At 37.4% G+C, this 17,558-nt stretch overlaps 3 protein-coding genes across 16 annotated transcripts; 2 read left to right on the forward strand and 1 right to left on the reverse strand.

Annotated features, from left to right (window-relative positions):
• Positions 1-5,322: 5,322 nt before the first annotated feature.
• LOC122630909 (non-structural maintenance of chromosomes element 3 homolog) lies at positions 5,323-6,866 on the forward strand. 2 transcript variants are annotated; one of them, XM_043815995.1, is made up of 6 exons: positions 5,323-5,477; positions 5,546-5,976; positions 6,073-6,241; positions 6,321-6,415; positions 6,489-6,620; positions 6,706-6,866. In XM_043815995.1, the coding sequence occupies exons 1-6, from the start codon at positions 5,474-5,476 to the stop codon at positions 6,778-6,780; spliced, it is 906 nt and encodes a 301-aa protein (XP_043671930.1). In that variant the 5' UTR covers positions 5,323-5,473; the 3' UTR covers positions 6,781-6,866. The 2 variants fall into 2 exon arrangements, with proteins under 2 accessions (XP_043671930.1, XP_043672016.1); XM_043816081.1 differs by having other exon boundaries at positions 5,330-5,477; positions 5,553-5,976.
• Positions 6,867-7,647: 781 nt separating this feature from the next.
• LOC122634592 (slowpoke-binding protein) lies at positions 7,648-13,108 on the forward strand. Of its 12 annotated transcripts, none has more exons than XM_043823744.1 (10): positions 7,648-8,002; positions 8,161-8,554; positions 10,644-10,813; positions 10,920-11,185; positions 11,287-11,581; positions 11,675-11,766; positions 11,863-11,988; positions 12,070-12,136; positions 12,274-12,324; positions 12,403-13,108. In XM_043823744.1, exons 2-9 carry the CDS (start codon positions 8,217-8,219, stop codon positions 12,294-12,296), a joined length of 1,377 nt encoding a protein of 458 aa, XP_043679679.1. In that variant the 5' UTR covers positions 7,648-8,002; positions 8,161-8,216; the 3' UTR covers positions 12,297-12,324; positions 12,403-13,108. The 12 variants fall into 12 exon arrangements, with proteins under 12 accessions (XP_043679679.1, XP_043679655.1, XP_043679688.1 ...); XM_043823728.1 differs by having other exon boundaries at positions 7,649-8,002; positions 12,070-12,143; XM_043823720.1 differs by having other exon boundaries at positions 12,070-12,143; positions 12,274-13,108.
• LOC122634648 (chromatin assembly factor 1 p55 subunit) lies at positions 13,109-17,401 on the reverse strand. 2 transcript variants are annotated; one of them, XM_043823801.1, is made up of 5 exons: positions 17,266-17,401; positions 14,978-15,476; positions 14,647-14,904; positions 14,207-14,534; positions 13,109-14,126 (listed from the first exon to the last, which is right to left on the reverse strand). In XM_043823801.1, exons 2-5 carry the CDS (start codon positions 15,385-15,387, stop codon positions 13,947-13,949), a joined length of 1,176 nt encoding a protein of 391 aa, XP_043679736.1. In that variant the 5' UTR covers positions 15,388-15,476; positions 17,266-17,401; the 3' UTR covers positions 13,109-13,946. The 2 variants fall into 2 exon arrangements, with proteins under 2 accessions (XP_043679736.1, XP_043679727.1); XM_043823792.1 differs by lacking the exon at positions 17,266-17,401 and adding an exon at positions 15,937-16,092.
• Between the last annotated feature and the right edge of the window lie 157 nt (positions 17,402-17,558).

Consider the following 17,558-nt stretch of genomic DNA (forward strand, 5'->3'; position numbering starts at 1 on the left):
GAAATAGTTAAGAGGAGTTTCGTTTCGGTACGATACGCTCCGTTCTCGAACAAAAGCGTTCTACCTCTTAAAAACAATGGACAACGTAGAAACGACCGCCTCAATATTTTGCTCGACCATAAAACAATCCCCCGGAACGTTTTCGGTCCCATCAGGAAAGGAGAGCCAGCCGCTCCGATGCCGTACAATCTGGTTCATAGCCAGAATTCTGGAAACTCGAAGGATCCTCTTCGGAGTCTGCATTCACCACCAACCGCAGTACCGCAGAGTGCGTGTTCCTCGAACTAAGTACATGTCATTCTGGCAACGTTTCGAGAATTATCATTCTTCCTTATTCCTTATCATATAAATTCTTAAAGACGACATAGTCGAATCGTGTTGAAATTGTATATACGTATGACAGATATCAAAATTAAAATAATAGAAAGTATCGTAAATTGATTTTTGTTTATTCGACCAAGATGATCTTCGCGAGAATATAAGTCATTCGTCTGGGATGAATAATGGAAGGTAGTAAGTACATGACTGAACTGTTTCTCATTAGCAAACGAGTAAGAGAATAAAGAAAAGAAATAAAGAAAAAAAGAGAGAGAAAGAGAGAAGGATCAAGATCAAGGAGCAGCTGCCTCGATGAAGTAGCGAGAATCGATCCGACGATAAATCGCGATAAATCGTAGCGCCGGCGATGATCGAGCGTCCGAGTTGATCGAAAGAGCAAAAGATCGAGCGAAAGCGGCCGGAATCGATATCCTTCCGCGTTCTCTTCCCAGGCTACCTACCATCGACGATCCACGGTCTCTCGTATCGAGGAACGTCGTCCGGGACACCTGTCCCCGACGTTTATCCCACGTTAAGTACATAACCAGTTTCGCGACGTAGGCACGAAACCCGGTACCAATTCGTTCGAGTATATGACCGCGCCCGCCTCTCTCGTACGAATTCGCGCGAGCACACACACGCGCCAACACTCGAAGCTATCGTACACGCCCAAAACAGGGACGGCCCGTTCTACTCGTACGTTTAGTATTTTCCACGATAAGATCTCTTCGAATGTATTTTCATAGAAAAAAAAAAAAAAAAAAAAAAAAGAAAAAGAAGAAAAAAAACGAAGTGATTCCCTCGAAATTATCTATATTTCTTTGGAGAATATTATAAATTAATTATTCCAAGCAACCGGTAGGTACGATACGAGCGTAGTAAAAATAATATTAATCGTAATAACGAATGAAATATGTAATTGTCAAAGTTGGAAGTAGATGGATCAATGGACGTCTCTGCGAATGTATATCAAGGTTCTTTGGAGTGGTAGTTGTAAAAACAGAGTGCGTTCGGATCAATCCGTACCTGAAACCGCAGGCATTCGTGCGGACACATGCATGCGAATGCGCGTACACTAAGCACGAAAGAGAGACACGTGGAGAAAGACGGTGGAAAGCAAAGAGAGAGAGAGAGAGAGAGAGAGAGAGAGAGAGAGGGAGAAAGAGAGAGAGAGATTCACACAACACGAAGACAGGGCTAACGCTCGTAGAGGATGCATGGCAGAGAGAAGCACAGAGAGAACGTCGGACCACGAGAGGATGAATTAGGTGCCGTCCCAACCGAACGAACACACAAACGCGAATGCGAATGGCAAATGGCGGGTGACAAGGCATCGGCATCTGCGCTTAATTAATGCAGCACCGACGACGACGATACGGGAGGAGCCATGAGAATGCCGAAACCGATGCTGAAACCGATGCTGCACCGATTACCGATGCGTCTTTGCGTCTCTCTCGTTTCACTGATTCACGCGTGTCACTCTATATAACCTCTGGATCGGGTTTATTAAGTCATATATCTCGTAATTAGAAATAACGAAACATTATCGGACAAATACCCGTCCGTTTAATTTGATTATCTGATTACTAAATAACGAGTCCTTTAAAGGAGGAAAGATACAAACGTTCGACCAGTTATAACAAATTACAATCGATTATTCCGAAGCATTTATTTCGAAACGAAAGAAACCGAACGAACGTCGATCATCTACCTTACCTATACGCTCGAACAGTAACTCACACAAGTTGGAAGCCAAAGGATCTCTAAACTACGTTAGTGTTGTTGGTCTCTTCGTTCTTGAAGATCGTCGATATTTATCCCTGCGATTCTTCTTCTCTTTCTCTTTCCATAGTCGTTTCTCTGTGTAGGTGCGTGCACAAGAGAAAGAAAGAAAGAGAGAGAGAGAGAGAGATTCTGTATATAGGATGCGACAGTGCGGCGCCAGGGTCTCGCATACGGTGAGCCAGAGCTATATCTCTGCTTCTCTCTTTCGCGAAAGAGACGACGCCACGAGAGAAGACGCGTGTACAGGGTGTTTGAGAAACGTCCGACGTACGTCCATGGACAGCTTCCCCGGAATAAAAATGAGCCCAGGGCTCGGCACTCTCGGCGATCCTTCGTTTGGACCACACAAAACGAGGCGGCGCACTCGTTCCTTGTCCGTCCCCATTAAGCCTTATTGGAGGGGGCCAGAAGAGGTACCAGTAGGAGAAGAGAAGCTCCATATTCGGGGATCCGGTCCTCTTCTTTTCTCTCCGTCTTCTCCAAAGTCGAATCGAACACACCCAACTCCTATCCTTTTCCGTAGGTACTTTTGTAACCGCGACTTTAAGGACCCGCCGTAGGATTAATTACGGAAAGATCTTTACGGACGGTTCTACTATATGATAAAACAATTCGCACTCTCTAACAAATTGTCTCATCCGTTGAACTCCGAATGCTTTTTCGATAACGTTTATTCGTCGCGTCGAATCGATTCCTTTCTCCATCATTGTCGTCAAAGGATATCTTCGTCGTCTCTAATTAATCGCGTTAATATGCATCTCGCTCAACCATCTCGTTTCACGTCGCACACCGTGGACGAAATATCCACGAGCGGTCTAGAATACATATTAGATTCGCATCGGTCGCGATGTATGCACAAATTACAATTCTCATTACGCGACGCGTAATGCCGAATCGACGAGATTCGTGTTCCATTCTACGATCGCGTGTACGGGGATCCAATAGAGGCACGAAATTACTACCCTCGGAATGTGTGTAAGCTCGAAAACGCACGCGGTCCACGTATGTACACGCATACCGCACGCGAATAATGCGAAACGCATGCGACGCGTTCTACTGGAAACGATATCAATGACGAACTATTTAATCTATCTTTATGCAGCATCATCATAATATATTGCATATCGATCTACGAAGAAACCCGATGACAATTTAAGAAGATATACAAGTAATATCATTTGCAAATAAGATTCATTGCGGACGCACGAGAGAGGCTTCGCGCGTGGCGTCTTTCCGTGCCAATGTCCCTCTCTCTCTCTCTCTCTCTCTCTCTTTCTTTATATCTATCTATCTATCTATCTCCTATCTCGCTCTTTCACCCCTCGCACAAGTCCATGTACGGCTACTTGCTGTATAATTCATTGTCGAGTCGCATGCACGTTGCGTCTTATGGCAGATACACAATTACGTGCTCTGGCCGTAACGTTAGAAGGAGAGAAGGATGACGGCGAGCACGACGATGCGTTTCGCTTCGAGACAATGTTGCACGCTGTCCAAGCTTGGCGTAACTAGTTTTTATCAGCGATGACGAACAATGACGCTTATCTTGTAGGTACCATTGTATGCACCGTAACGTACCGTACGTCTAGCGGAATTTATTCAAAAGAGTGCGCCAGAGAGTCAGACTTGCCTCGTTAAATTACTCTCCTCGATGTTGCGCCGTTTTCAAGCTCCGATCACGTTCGTCGAGTTTCTTCTCGACGAACGACCAGTCCCCCTTTCCGTTTGTTAATCGTATTCATTGATAAGAGAATTTTCTACGGGCAAGAATTTCGTCTATTATCGAAACTAGAAAATTGACGACTCGCTACGTGATACACGTCGTAATGAAATATTTCAAAGGTAATCGTTAAGCGTGCCCAATATCGACCCAAATCGATCGACTTTCACCGAAGAAAAGAATAAATCTGATCAATTATCGGGACGATGAAGAAGGTAACGTCGATGACCGTGCGCGAGGGAACACTCGGAGGTGCGCTTTATCTGCTCGGCAGCATGCAATTAGGTGATTATATCGAACCACCGTTTTCGTTACGCCATTTACTCCCAACAAGGTATCGCTGTTGGATGAAACCAAAAGAATCAACTCGTAGAAGGACGTTAATAATCGACGTAATTCGAACTTATACTTCGATCGTTTTCTTTTTAATAATCGCACTCGTTCCTGCTAATTAACGATGTCGATTTGGTTTCGCTAATTAACAGCATCGATTTCTTTACCGACTTTTTTCTCGTACCGTAAATATATCTTCGCAGAGATACATACATACCTCTAACTTTAAAACGTTAATCTCTACGTGGGATTAAACGAAATGTCAATCGTTTCGTTTGGAGACTCGCCTATTCTTATTTGTACTTGTCTTTGTTTTACCAACGTCGCACCAGCTGCCATCCGAATTTAGACGCGGCTCTATTTAGCTGGCCGATGATCATTGCTCTCTTCAAATCGTGATAGAATCAGATCGATACGATCGAATCGCCTTGGGTACGAGACAAAAACTATACGTTTTTATATTGCTTTCGAATCATTAGTCGCGATCAAATAAATCTAAATATTTATCGATACCAAATTGCTAACATATTGCTTCGCTTTGCTCGTAAAATGGCCAAGAGAGAGAGAATTTGTTAGTGATTCTATTGTTCTGTTAAGAGAAGACGAATTACACGAGGTGTCGGATTCTCCTTAGCTGTCATCAAGAGAGAAATGAACGGACCGCTGAACAGGTGCAACTGTTCGCATTGAAACGAGTTTCCCTGGATTCTCCTCTCGCTTTATACAGGAAGATTGTTTCTTGTAAACTATGCAACTTTAATTTCTTTCTGACTACAATGTGATATTACAATTGAACAAAAGATATAGAATTCATCTTTAACTTTTTTCTGTTCCTAATGATTCTTTTTTCTAATAATTAAATTATTAAAATATTTAATATTGACTTGAATATTATATCTTCGAAGATCGACAATATTTCACTTATTTCGTGAAAGAATTTATCTTTGTTGTTTTAAATCCTGGTTGCCTATCGCAGGAACTTGGAAAGCATTCTACTGATAAGTGACGTTTGCAATCAACATTACCGATAAAGTATGAAATATTACTTATCCACGGATTCGGAAATTTATATAGATAAAGTAGTTTCATCAGACGTAATTTCAATTCCTGCTACTAGTGGCGCTGCGACTTCTTTCTAACGAGTTGTCGATAACGTGAATACGGTAGAAATATTGTTTTGAACAGTTACATTTGAACCACACGTACGTAGAGAATAACAATTGTAAATAATTATTAAATATACAAATTTTAACATTACACAAATATCTTTCGAAGATTTAAAGAAATTACAGAAGGTCCGATCTAAACTTTCGTAACATGCGTACGTATAATAATAATTAAGAAGAAATAAGTTAATAAATAAGTTATTAAAATTAAATTTTTTCGTAGCAAATAGATTACGATCATTAACGAAAAGAGATATTAATGAATATAGTAGCGAAGAAGAGGATGATGATGAGGTTATGTATCAAAGTACCAGTAGTGGCCTACGTAAACATTTGTCACAGGATACTGGTGAAAGACAAATGAAAAAAAATGAATCTTCTTATAACACTAGAGTAGCTGGACGTAATGCTCTTTCTCAAGGTAGTTCTAGTTTGTATTCCGAAGAGTCTAACAAAAGATTAAGAAGAGTAGATACCAAAAGTATAAGTTTGCAAGAAGAAATAGATTTAGCTGGAAGAGTCATACGATATATATTTACCGTTGAAAAGAAAAAACATGTTATTCCTAAAATACATATCGTTAAAAGCATTCTTGAAGGGAGTGCAAAGAATTTTCGTCAAATAATAGAAAGAGTTAAGTCTCTTTTATCCCAGGTATATCTTAAAGTTTCATATATATTATATTCTTAAAAATGATATTCTATAAATATATCGAAATAATTTAAAAATAATATAAGCGTTCCTCGGAAGGTATTTGGATATCAACTGGTAGATATAGGTAATGGTAAATACATATTAGTAAACGAAATTAAAAACAACATACCGCATCTTAAGTTTACAAAATCTATAAAGGCTGAACAAGTTCTTCTATTTATAATACTTGCTCATATCTTCATGTACGAAGATACATGTACAGAAGGTTGGTAATAAATTATTATCGGACTTACTGCGTCTCCAATAAATTTCATACGATATTTACTTAAACTTAAATATTGCAGGAACGTTGTGGGATTTTTTACGGCACTTGGAAATTATAAAGGAAGATAATTTTCAGCATGATTATTTTGGAGATGTAAAAAAATTAGTTACCGTGGTAAAACAAATTATATTCTTAATTATAGACAAATAGATTTTACCATGTTAATGATAAACGATATTTTCCTCAGGATTTTGTAGCGCAACAGTATCTCGAGAAAGCGGTAGTATACAAAGGCGAATCACAAAAATATGAATATAAATGGGGTCCCCGTGCCGAGTACGAAGTATCTCCTCGTGATGTCTTAGAATTTATGTCACGGGTATCAATATACAACTTTTGCATACGATTATCTCTACTTATAGTTGCATTTATACTAAGTCAAGGATATATTAACGTAATTGTAGGTATATGAAGGACGTTCAATAGATAGTTGGCCACTACAGTACCAAACGATGTTAGCGAAAGAACAATCTAGTTAAAAAACGATCTAGCTAAAGCTAAACTTCATCAAAAGTTTGAACTAAAGAAATTTTTATATTTTTAATAAATATCTAAAAATTCGTTACTTCGTTATTTCAATAGTTTATTTATATATAAAAACAGAAAGAGAGAGAGAGAGACCATCAATAGAGTAGAATTCCCTTTAACGTTTGATCTTAGAGATTTTTGAGAAATCGAAAAAAGATATGTCGTTTCGAATTTTTTCAATCGTCCTTGAAAGCAACCATAAGAATGCAAAGCGAGATTAAGGTTGCCATACGGTCTTCAAGTTCAACATGGAGATTAAAGGAATCCGAAATATGCATAACATTTCAAATAAATAAGTATAATTGGATTTCTAACATTTCATATCGACGACTTTCTTTCTCGCTTTCTGCAGATAGGAAGGAATACTTGAAAAGATTTATTTACAAACGATACGTTTGCATACAATTTTACTTTTATTTTTTTCATCTTCGACCGAATTGCTTTACACCTACTGTATACACACACACACACACACACACATATGTGTATGTATGTATGTATACATCAATGCTGAAAATGCAACAGGATGGATGCACTCTACGAGTTCTCATACGTTCCTGATAATAAATTCGCAACCACCGATGGTAATGCAAAGGTGCAAATCGATCGAACTGTAGGAATTTGTGTAAAAAAGAAAAGAGAAAGAAGAAGAAGAAAGAAAGAAAAAAAGGAATAATTTCAAAGACGCGATGTTTGTATAGAATCGAAAGAGAGAATTGAAAGAGACTCGTCGATAGTCTCTTTATTCGGTTATATGCGCGTCCGAAGCCTTAAACGTATACGTTACCCTCCGATCTCTGTTGCTGCGATCGGCGCGAGCGCAGAAAGCGAGGGAAAAAAGTAGTACTTGCCCTAGCAAATCTGTGTCAGGCCGGGGTGCGAGCTCGCGGCGCTCAGTGCCCGTCCACCCTCGCTGCCCGGCGACACTGCACGAGTGGCTCTCGTGACGAGTGCAACCGGTGCATTCCCCCACGGTATCCTCCATGCACCAACTCGATTCTCACATTCGGAGGAACGTCGATCGGCCGGACGGTTGTCAGTAACGGTCAGTGCCGAGGGCCAAACAAATATGATCCGTCCTCGATAAAACGAATTCTATTTTATTCTCGAAGGGAGAGAAAGAGAGAGAGAGAGAGAGAGAGAGAGGACTCCGAGAGACAACAGCTTTACGAGGTATATAAGGAGATATATAAGTTAGAAGATTAAGGTAAAAAAAAAAGAAGGCAAAGATCTTTTACTTTACGTGTTGGATTAATTGACGATTGGAAATTGATGAGAATTGGAAGGGAAAAAGGAAGATTAAGTAAATTGGGAAATTCGAAATGTTTTAGTTTAGCTGGGACCAAGGCGTAAATCCATCCAGGAGAATTAAGAAATCCTGAGAAAGATGTTCAATCTCTATCAAAGTTTGAATAAGAAGGACGAGGGTGAGAGCCATCGGGAATCGGATGTCACCGGACACGATAGGTTCTGGCAAGAGAGGCCAAGGACACGACGGAAACGACGTGCCGTCAATCGCAGAACTCAAAGTGCCATAGAGCTCGATTCGGAAGCTATGGTCTCTGCCCGTGGTGTCCTTCGTCGTGGAAGAAGTGCCAGTATCGAAGACGATGAAAGCGAAGAGGAAAAGGGCTATCAATTGACCAACAAAATTGACAATCTAGCTAAGATACTCTTCAGTCGTGTCTCGGCCGCGCGAGGATGCAGAGATCAAAATGAAATCAGGTGATTGAACCTTTTACTAATTTTTCTTTATCACCTTTGTATTTATTTTTGTATTTTTGTATTTTTTTCGTCTTTCGAACAAATTAACGGTTCTTTGAGCACGTACGAATCTACAGACTTATATATTATTATATGATATTTAACATATTTTTGACATATATATTAATATATGATAAAGATGATTGCTTTTGTTTATTCGAGATTATATATATATATATAATAATTTTTTATTATGTTTAGATTTATAGTTTATATTATATTAGATTTATATATATATATATATATATACACGTATATATATTACTCGTATATGTGTACATATACGACAAAGTAAAGATATAATCGTATAGTCTCCTTTTAAATTTGTTTAGTTTATATTTTTTCTGAAAAATTTATAATAATAAAAGAGTCCGTTCGCCTGATCGATACGTAACAAAGATCCGCGTATTGGTTACACAATAGCATCCTGATACCGTACGGTATTGTTCGAATCGTAGCTGATAGAAGCTGATTCTGAGAAGATCGTGCCAGCTATTGAGATTATCGTTGTCTTTCATCTCATCCTCGATCCCATTGTCTTTCCTTTCAAGTGTATTTCGAGAAGATTTATCCGCGTCTATCCGTTTATCGATTATATACCCTCGGTACAAAGATTGTTTTCTTCCTTGATCGTCTCGTTGCCATACCGAGAACATCGGGTCAAAATAGATACTATAAATAATTGTTTACAAATAGACCATACAACTGTTAATCAAATTTTAGTTGTATCCTTAGCACTTTATATTTCGTATCCGTCGAATGTAATTCGTACGATAAAATCGTTATTAAATTTAACGAATAAATAAGCGTGCGATATTCCATGGAAAGTGTTCATCGTCCATGCGAACAAAATACAAGCGTTAGAATATTTAGAAAACCCGTTGCGGAATCGCGAAGGTAACAGCCAACGTTTTTTTTAGTAAACAATTAATTTCTCACACGTATGTACGTACAACGGAAAAATTCTATCGAAAGCGAAATCGTTAAATCATTAAGATATAAAGTCGTCTAAAATCTTTGTTCGTTTTTTTTATCGATCGATCGACGACTAATAGACATCGTATTAGTAACACGTATTAGATTTAAAGCTCGTAGAATAATTAACAACGATCGATAGAATTTATTAGAATTGACAACGTACGGGAATATAATAATAAATCTTTGTTTCGTTACTCGCGACGAATACTCTTATCCCGATACGATCGAGGGATCTTTGACGGCGTCTCTTTCATTTATTTGAAATATTTATAATCTAAAGGCTCAAAATAGTACGATATGATATCGAACAGTATGTGTGACTATTTCTTATTGGATGAAACCTTTGCAGTCGCAGAGCAGCGTGGCATAGTAATAAAGATAATGCGCGTCGTCCACTTCGTAACTCTTGCTTCGCAAATCTAATCCGCTTCTGGCAACGCTTAAGAAGCGATCCAACGGAATTAGCGAGCGAAAGCGTAGAGATACAAGTAGAAAAACGTCTAAACGACAGCGAGGAACAAGAGGACAGGTAGAAAATCTTTTTTTTTTTTATTTTACAAGGTGAATGTTATAAAAGTGCTGCTTGTTCTAAAGAAGAAGTTTTAGCGAGAGCCGATTGAACTGCGGCTAGCATCAAATATTCCTTTAGCTGATTTAACATTCATAGGTTTTGTAAGCTTAAAGGTAGAGTGGTTCTTCGAACGAGGTCAAGCTATGTCTCCTCTCTTGATAACGGATGTATAACTGCAAGAGAAAAATACTTTAAAAAACGATATCGTTAGAGTCGACCTTTTGCCAAATGATTTCCATCTGAAAACGAGCCAGGAGATATAATCGCTTTGTTCCGTCAGGGACATTATCCCCATTTAAATCTCTTTCGGTAGCTCCAGTATAAATGAATAAAAAAATATCAAATACGCGGAGATGTTGTACGTGTTTAAAAGCATCGATATAAAAGCGGCGAGGTTCGAACACGCGATACATTATCCGAGGGAAGTTCGTTCGCACAGGTTCGATTTTAAAAGACGTAGGAAAACGAGGTTAAGCAGGATTTTGTTTGTATTTGGCGTAGAAATGGACGACACCACTACACCGCACTGGGTCACGGACCGTCCGCTTGCGAGGACGTCGGCGAATACGTGGAAATGGAGAAAAGGTCCAGAGACCGTGCTTTATCAATCTGTCAGACTTATATCCAACGAACTTCGCGGTATACTCTCATCAAGCAGCTCAACAACGTCGGTGAGTTACGTGCGAGTTATTCCGTAATAGAAAACCATCCAGTCGAACGTTCCTTTTTCATTTCGTTGAGAACAACTCTCATATTTCTTTCTACCGTATCTTTCAGGATCGAGAGTGGACAAGCACTGGTTCGCCGTAAGAGATACTTCGCTCAAAACCGACAGACTCATCACTCTGATGCCCTTGAATAGAAATTGTCCGTTGAGCATCTGTCCTTCGACGAAAGACATCCTGAATAATTTGTTTCTCGCACTACAGCATCCATACATTTGTCCTATATTCGGTCTAGAGTTTCTCGAGTACGAGGAACTCAACTACGTTGCTCTAATCCAACCTATCAATCACGGTAGTCTGAAGGATCTTATATATGGCGTGAGTTATAAAGCAATTATCGCTAGACTCTAGTTTCTTGACTAAGTTCGATGTTTGCAATTAATTCTTCATTTATTACGTTGTAACACGTTGTTTCTCAGATCGAGAGGAATTGCTGGAACGATGACTGGAGTCAAAAGTACGCTTCTCGCGGGAAAGGTTTACCCTTGTCACAGATCCAACAGATGGGTAGACAGATATTGGAAGCTTTGGTGTTCCTTAAAGACAGAGGATTTCCTGTTGTCGCTCATTTGCATTCTGGAAACGTCGTTGTACAGAATGGCGTTGCTCGTCTCGCTGGTCTCGAAAACACCCTCTTAGGTTTCAAAAGCAGGATACATCCTATAGTGACATCTCGATTGACGAAAACGAGTACGGTGGACGTGATATGTTTTGGTAAAAGAAACCATTCGATCGATATAATAAAGCAAAAAATTCGCCCTCTCTCTCTCTCTCTCTCTAACGTTGAGATCTCTCTTCTCTATTCAGGTCACATGTTGTTTGAAATGTGCGCCGGCTACGAATTGTGTTCTTTCAAGCCAACCGCTGCGCATCTCTCGGATATCGAGACGTATCCACAGGTAACGCGTTTAACGCGACACGCAATGCGCGATTCCATTCTCTTCTTTCTTAATTCCCTCGTTAAAGGGTATTGACCCAAAATATGATATATTTAGGTCATCGAACTACTTGAGATAATATTTGATGAGTCTAGAAATCGGTATCCGAGTATAGAAGAACTTCTTATTCATGACCTCTTCAGAAACATAGACCTTCGCGAAATGCGCTGTGCGCCGGTTACGGTAAGAACGTTTGCATTGTCATCTCGTTGCATAACGACGTGATTCGTCAAATCGACGATAATATATATTATTGTCTCACAGATATTTCGTCCTGCCTTAACACCTTCTATAATCAATTTTCTGGATGGTATCAAACGACAAAATTTAGGTAAAAGGTAAATTTTCGAAAATCTTTACCGTTTAGTCGAAAGTATCGCAGCGCACGATATATTTACGTTCCTTTCGTTTTTGCGAACGTTCATTTTTTTATATTTTGTAAATTTTTGTTTATTTTTGCATGCATAGCCGACACAGGTCGCGTTCTATAAACGACATCCTATTGATACACAGGTTTTGGTAATATCTTGAATGATTCAATTGATCCTGATTACGAAGACTCGGTCATAGACATATAACGTTTAATTTTCTTTGCAGATTTACGAACTTAGATTCGGAAGATATGATATCATTGAAAAGTCCTGAAGCCGAATACGAGGATTCGCTTCTTGTCCAAATATACAACGAACTATCTAACACGACCATATAATAGGGGAACAATTTTTTCGTCTTATACACATTCGTAATTTTACTACTAACGATAAGTGCCAAGAAAAAATATAATTACTACCGCAACGATCGAAAATATTGAAGAAAGTGTATAATGTAAAATGTAAAAGATACATCTGGAACATCTAGTAGAATTGACGCACGTGGAAGTATAACGCGAACGATATTTTGATAAATTATTCTAAGCTTACATTGATATTTAACAATTCTTTTTTGAGTAATATGAAAATCACACGGAATTTTCAACGGGTGCTTTTAAACCCTGTTTATCTTATAAACGATATATAAAAATTTGTTTATGTACATTTTATGTATTAGATATCATATTGACTTTCAAATTGTAATCGATTCAAATATTATCTGACGTTACACAACATCTCATTCTCAAATTTTACGCAACATTCTTATTATAGCATGGATCTAATACAGGGTGGATTTTAGGACTAAATTATTTAGACAATTAATTCGTCGTTCAAAAGGTTTTAAGAAATTAGAAAGTCGTAATAAAATTAGTAATACTCGAAAGATTTTGTGCCGATTGGAAGAACACGAATTAATAAATCGTTAACAGAGATTTCTTTGTCACTGATGTAATTTCTCATACAAACCTATGTTCCAATTCGGTTTTGTATCTGATGATATGACATAGTGCCTGAATGTTTACTATTTACTTTATATTTACCTAAGAGCTACCCAAAAACCCAAATTAGTAATTATACGAACGCTGTTACTGATAGGCTCACTGCTGACAAATATACATTTGTTGATTAATACCACGTATAATTAAAGAAACAAAATAATGATACATCTTGTATATAGAAAAATAATATAAGAGCAAGACATTATCTTGCACAAATGCTTGTACAACATGTATAAATTCTTCCAATTATTAAACAGAACATGTGAAAGTACTGAAATATTTGTTCTACAAATAATTGATAAACAATCGATACATGAGCAAAAAAAGACATTCTACGATATTGATTAACACGAGTGAATTAAAAAATAAATTTTTGATTGATGTACGCAGTAAGCCTATGATACACGTTTTTACAAATTTACAGTACTGATGCTTTTAACCAACGAATCAGTACTTCGTGTTTCTCGCCATTACATGCATTTTAAAAATTCAATAGATATACATTTTGATGTGAAAAATTAAGGTTAATGTAATTATAATAAAAAACAAGAAAATAATTAAAATTAATGGAGAACTGAAATATTATTGCTCTTCCATAATGTTATCACTTATACCACACAGTTTTTTTTTTTTTTTAAATCTTACAAATATATAAATCACCAATTCTAATGCCGTTTATGGTTCATTAATGTTCGTTTCAATAGTCAATAATACTATTCGGTAGTATTTCTTGACTTTAATGTCAGATGATTTAATAAATTATTTTTTCGACTTATGAAGCCCCAGCTTCAAGTTCACTAGCTGGTGTATCTGGTTCTTCATCATTGTAAATATTTTCTGCCATTTGCCAAACTTGCATTATATTATCTTCTGATACCGAACATATTACCCATGGTTCGTTGGGATTCCATGAAAAGTCACTAATCTTTGCAGTATGTCCACCATGTATAAACTATATAAGAAAGAGAAATATAATAATTTATGAGATTATTTGTATTTATAATGATGATTCATATTAGTCAAAAGAATTACCAATAACTCAGGAGGTCCATCTTCAGCATCTTCAGTAGATTGTTCTTCTCCAATTTTGCTAAGATCCCACACATGCAAACGCCTATCTGTACCACTACTTGCTAATATGGTTTCATTATGTGGTGACCATTGAACTTGGAAGATTTCGTCTTTGTGAGATTCAAAAGAATGTAATTTTAATTTTAAATTCCTTAAATCCCATAATGCTACTGTTTTATCGGCGCTACCAGTAGCAAGAATAAATTCTGAATATGGATTAAAACTTAGACAATTAACTTCTGCAGTATGGGCATCGACTGTATGACTTGGTTTACTGGTATTATTGCATCTGTAATAATATATATTTTTATATATTAAAATATATTAAATAGATAATATTATCAACCATTTATTTTTTTTATTTATTTATTACTTATTTATATGATTATAAATAATCGTACCTCGTATCCCAAATCATCAATTTTTGGTCATCTGCAACTGATCCAAACAGAGATTCGTGTAATAAATGCCATGCAACATCCTCTACAACGGCTGTATGTCCTGTAAAAATGGTCTTAGCGTCGATGACACGATTTTCTTTGGGAGTAGCATTGATATCCCATAAACATATTGTATGATCATCCGATGCACTCAACAAGTACCCGTTAAGATTAGGATTCCATGATAGTCCGTAGCCTTCTTTTTGATGTCCTCGTAACCTAAGCGAATATATAAATTTTTAACATAAACATAAATGTAGAACATATAAAATACAAGAGTATAAATGTAAACCTTAGATCTGGATGACATTCGCCATTTGGATCTGGCTTACTCGGATGTTTCGTGTAATCGAATACTAAAACATCGCTTGATGGAGTTTTCGTTGCTATTACGCATGGATTTTGTGGCATGTATCTGGCTCTGTTCACTTCGCCTTCGTGATTAATTTTAATCTCAATTTCTATCTTTCCGCTTACGGAACCAAAGCCTCCAAATTCGCCTTTTTCATTGTCATAATGAGAAGCATCAAACTGAGCATCCTCATTAGGTAATTGAACGCTTGCAATAAGCAAATGATTTTGTTCATCCGACGTATGTGTACCTAGGATCAAACGATGAACGGAATAATCTTTTCCCTCTGGTCTAGTTACATCTGGTAACCACTGTGCAGTTAACGACGGCCATTCTAAAGCATGTGTCATTACAAGATCATATAGGAATGGCGTATTCTTTTTCCATATCTTGTATTCTTCGTTAATAACGCGTTCTTCCACTGCATCATCAAAAGTTTCTAAAGTAAAAAAATATAACAATACCATTGATTTTCTTGTAAAGCAAAACTATAACTAACATTTTTATATACGGTGTATCTATCATATTATCTATCTTATCGGACGTATATTCTAAAATTTTTCATATATAACAATACAGAATGAAAATTACTTATTAAAACAATTTGATAGAAATATGTGTAGAATAACTGAGTAGTATCTTCCAATTATATATATTTTTCTATATTTTAAACAGAACTAATCTTTTTTTATTTATTTTAAAAACACGAGATATTAATATTTAAACTTAAACGCTCAATAAATTGTTGTACGAGTACGATAAGTAGAAATTTGATATAAGAAAACGACATTGTTTATGGTACCGGGTGAAGAAGCGTCCTTTAAAAAAAATAACCAATTGATACTTATGTTTAAAGGTAAATGTGATATAAAAATATCGTATATCGGATATCTTCTTACCGCCGTCCTTATCACCCATTTATACGTGATATATGTTTCAGGTTTAAAGGTAAGACTCGAGAAACCGCCAAAGAAATTGCGCCCGCCAAAAAGCCACGATATACAGCCCGGTATTCTAGTCTCGAGAAAACCGGTCGTAAAATATTTCATACACTGATCTTCGACTATGAGAACACGAGACGTTTCCATGCACATAAATTTCCAAATTTTAACATATTCGATAGCATTCGTAAAATTGACCAATGAGCGATCTTCATTAAAACGGTTCGTTCATTGGTACATTAAAAAATATAAATTGTTAAAATACCACGAGGAATATCCGATTAAAATGTAAAGAATATAATACGTTACATCTCGTGATAGTTTCATTGTATAAATTTCCCGAATAAAAGTCTGTATTAACATCATCGTATCATTTCGTAAATGTTTTAAATATTTCAATTTCTTAACGTCAGATGGCGGCACAATGCGACAAAAAACTAAAAGCGTTTGATCGTCAGTACATAACATGACGATGAAAGATTTATAGAATGTATAAAAAAAAAAAAGAAGTATGTAAATTGATATAAATTGCAATTAAAATCGTCAGAGATTAATCTACCAACTTATATTTATCAACAATGTAATATGTTACAATTGTTTTCAAAATTTGATCGCGATATGAGCGTATTTCTTTCCTTTTTTTCTTTGCGAAGTCATCGATTTATTCACAACACCATCATTATTGAAGAGAACCAATACAATTATTTTATATATACATATGTATCGATTTCCAAAAAGCATCGTTCGTTCGAAGCAAATTCGAAAATTGAGAAAGCGTGAATGAGAAAGTTCGTTAACCAGAAAATGATGCTCCTGATACACTAGAGGGCGGGTATATGGGGTAGAAGAATGTGTGAAAGGTGGTAGTACGGGATACTACGTTGGGCGTCCACAAGAAATGCCGTCGATACGTGTATCGAGTTTTTGCACGACAGCCGTGGTACGCCAGGCAACAGAAAAATTCGTGCTCAGATTTAAAACATTCAGAATTAATTCTCTATTTGTACGGACTCGAGACGCATTAGAACATATAACTCGATCTCAAACGAATTCGGCTTAACCTTATTTTACATCTCCTCCTTTCTATCATTCTCTCTCTTTCTCTCTCCCATGTCCCCTTTTTTTCTTTCTCTCTCCCTCCCATCTATGTTATTACCGTTCCCCTCTTTCTCTACTTTCAACTACTCTCAAAGTTGAGATGGAACATGACAAAAGGTGGCATCACTGGGGACGTGTTGGAAGGCACCGACGAGACTGTACTGATTGATATGACGCCATTTTACTAACCTTTTCGGCGCGGTTCGTGGTTGATCACGGATAGTACTACGCTTTGTATTATCGTTTACGAGCGTTATCGTGATATCCGCGTACAGTCGATCGCACACATTCTGCGAGGAAAAACACGAAGAACGAATTTGATCAGTTCTGTGCCGAGAAGTGAAAAGAGTCCGGGTTAGTGATTCGGAGTTGAGCTCTTTACACGCAGTAAAAAGTCGCGCCGTTCCTTTACCATTCGACCTCGCCGACCGGCCACGCTCGGACTCTACGGCGTCGTCTCCTCGGAACACGCCGTGAAAACG

Source organism: Vespula pensylvanica, chromosome 1 (assembly GCF_014466175.1).
Source record: "Vespula pensylvanica isolate Volc-1 chromosome 1, ASM1446617v1, whole genome shotgun sequence".
NCBI classification, from domain to species: Eukaryota; Metazoa; Arthropoda; class Insecta; order Hymenoptera; family Vespidae; genus Vespula; species Vespula pensylvanica.

Bases quoted from the DNA above. Each gene is read 5' to 3' on its own strand.
- LOC122630909 (XM_043815995.1), top strand. The intron at 5,977-6,072 runs GTATATCTTAAA...GTTCCTCGGAAG, and splicing joins TTAAGTCTCTTTTATCCCAG to GTATTTGGATATCAACTGGT. The intron at 6,621-6,705 runs GTATCAATATAC...ACGTAATTGTAG, and splicing joins TCTTAGAATTTATGTCACGG to GTATATGAAGGACGTTCAAT.
- LOC122634592 (XM_043823696.1), top strand. From the start codon at position 8,217: ATGTTCAATCTCTATCAAAGTTTGAATAAGAAGGACGAGGGTGAGAGC. The intron at 11,186-11,286 runs GTGAGTTATAAA...GTTGTTTCTCAG, and splicing joins TGAAGGATCTTATATATGGC to ATCGAGAGGAATTGCTGGAA. The intron at 11,767-11,862 runs GTAACGCGTTTA...TGATATATTTAG, and splicing joins ATATCGAGACGTATCCACAG to GTCATCGAACTACTTGAGAT.
- LOC122634648 (XM_043823792.1), bottom strand. The intron at 14,905-14,977 runs GTTTACATTTAT...ATATTCGCTTAG, and splicing joins GAATGTCATCCAGATCTAAG to GTTACGAGGACATCAAAAAG. The intron at 14,127-14,206 runs GTAATTCTTTTG...TTTCTTATATAG, and splicing joins ATGGACCTCCTGAGTTATTG to TTTATACATGGTGGACATAC.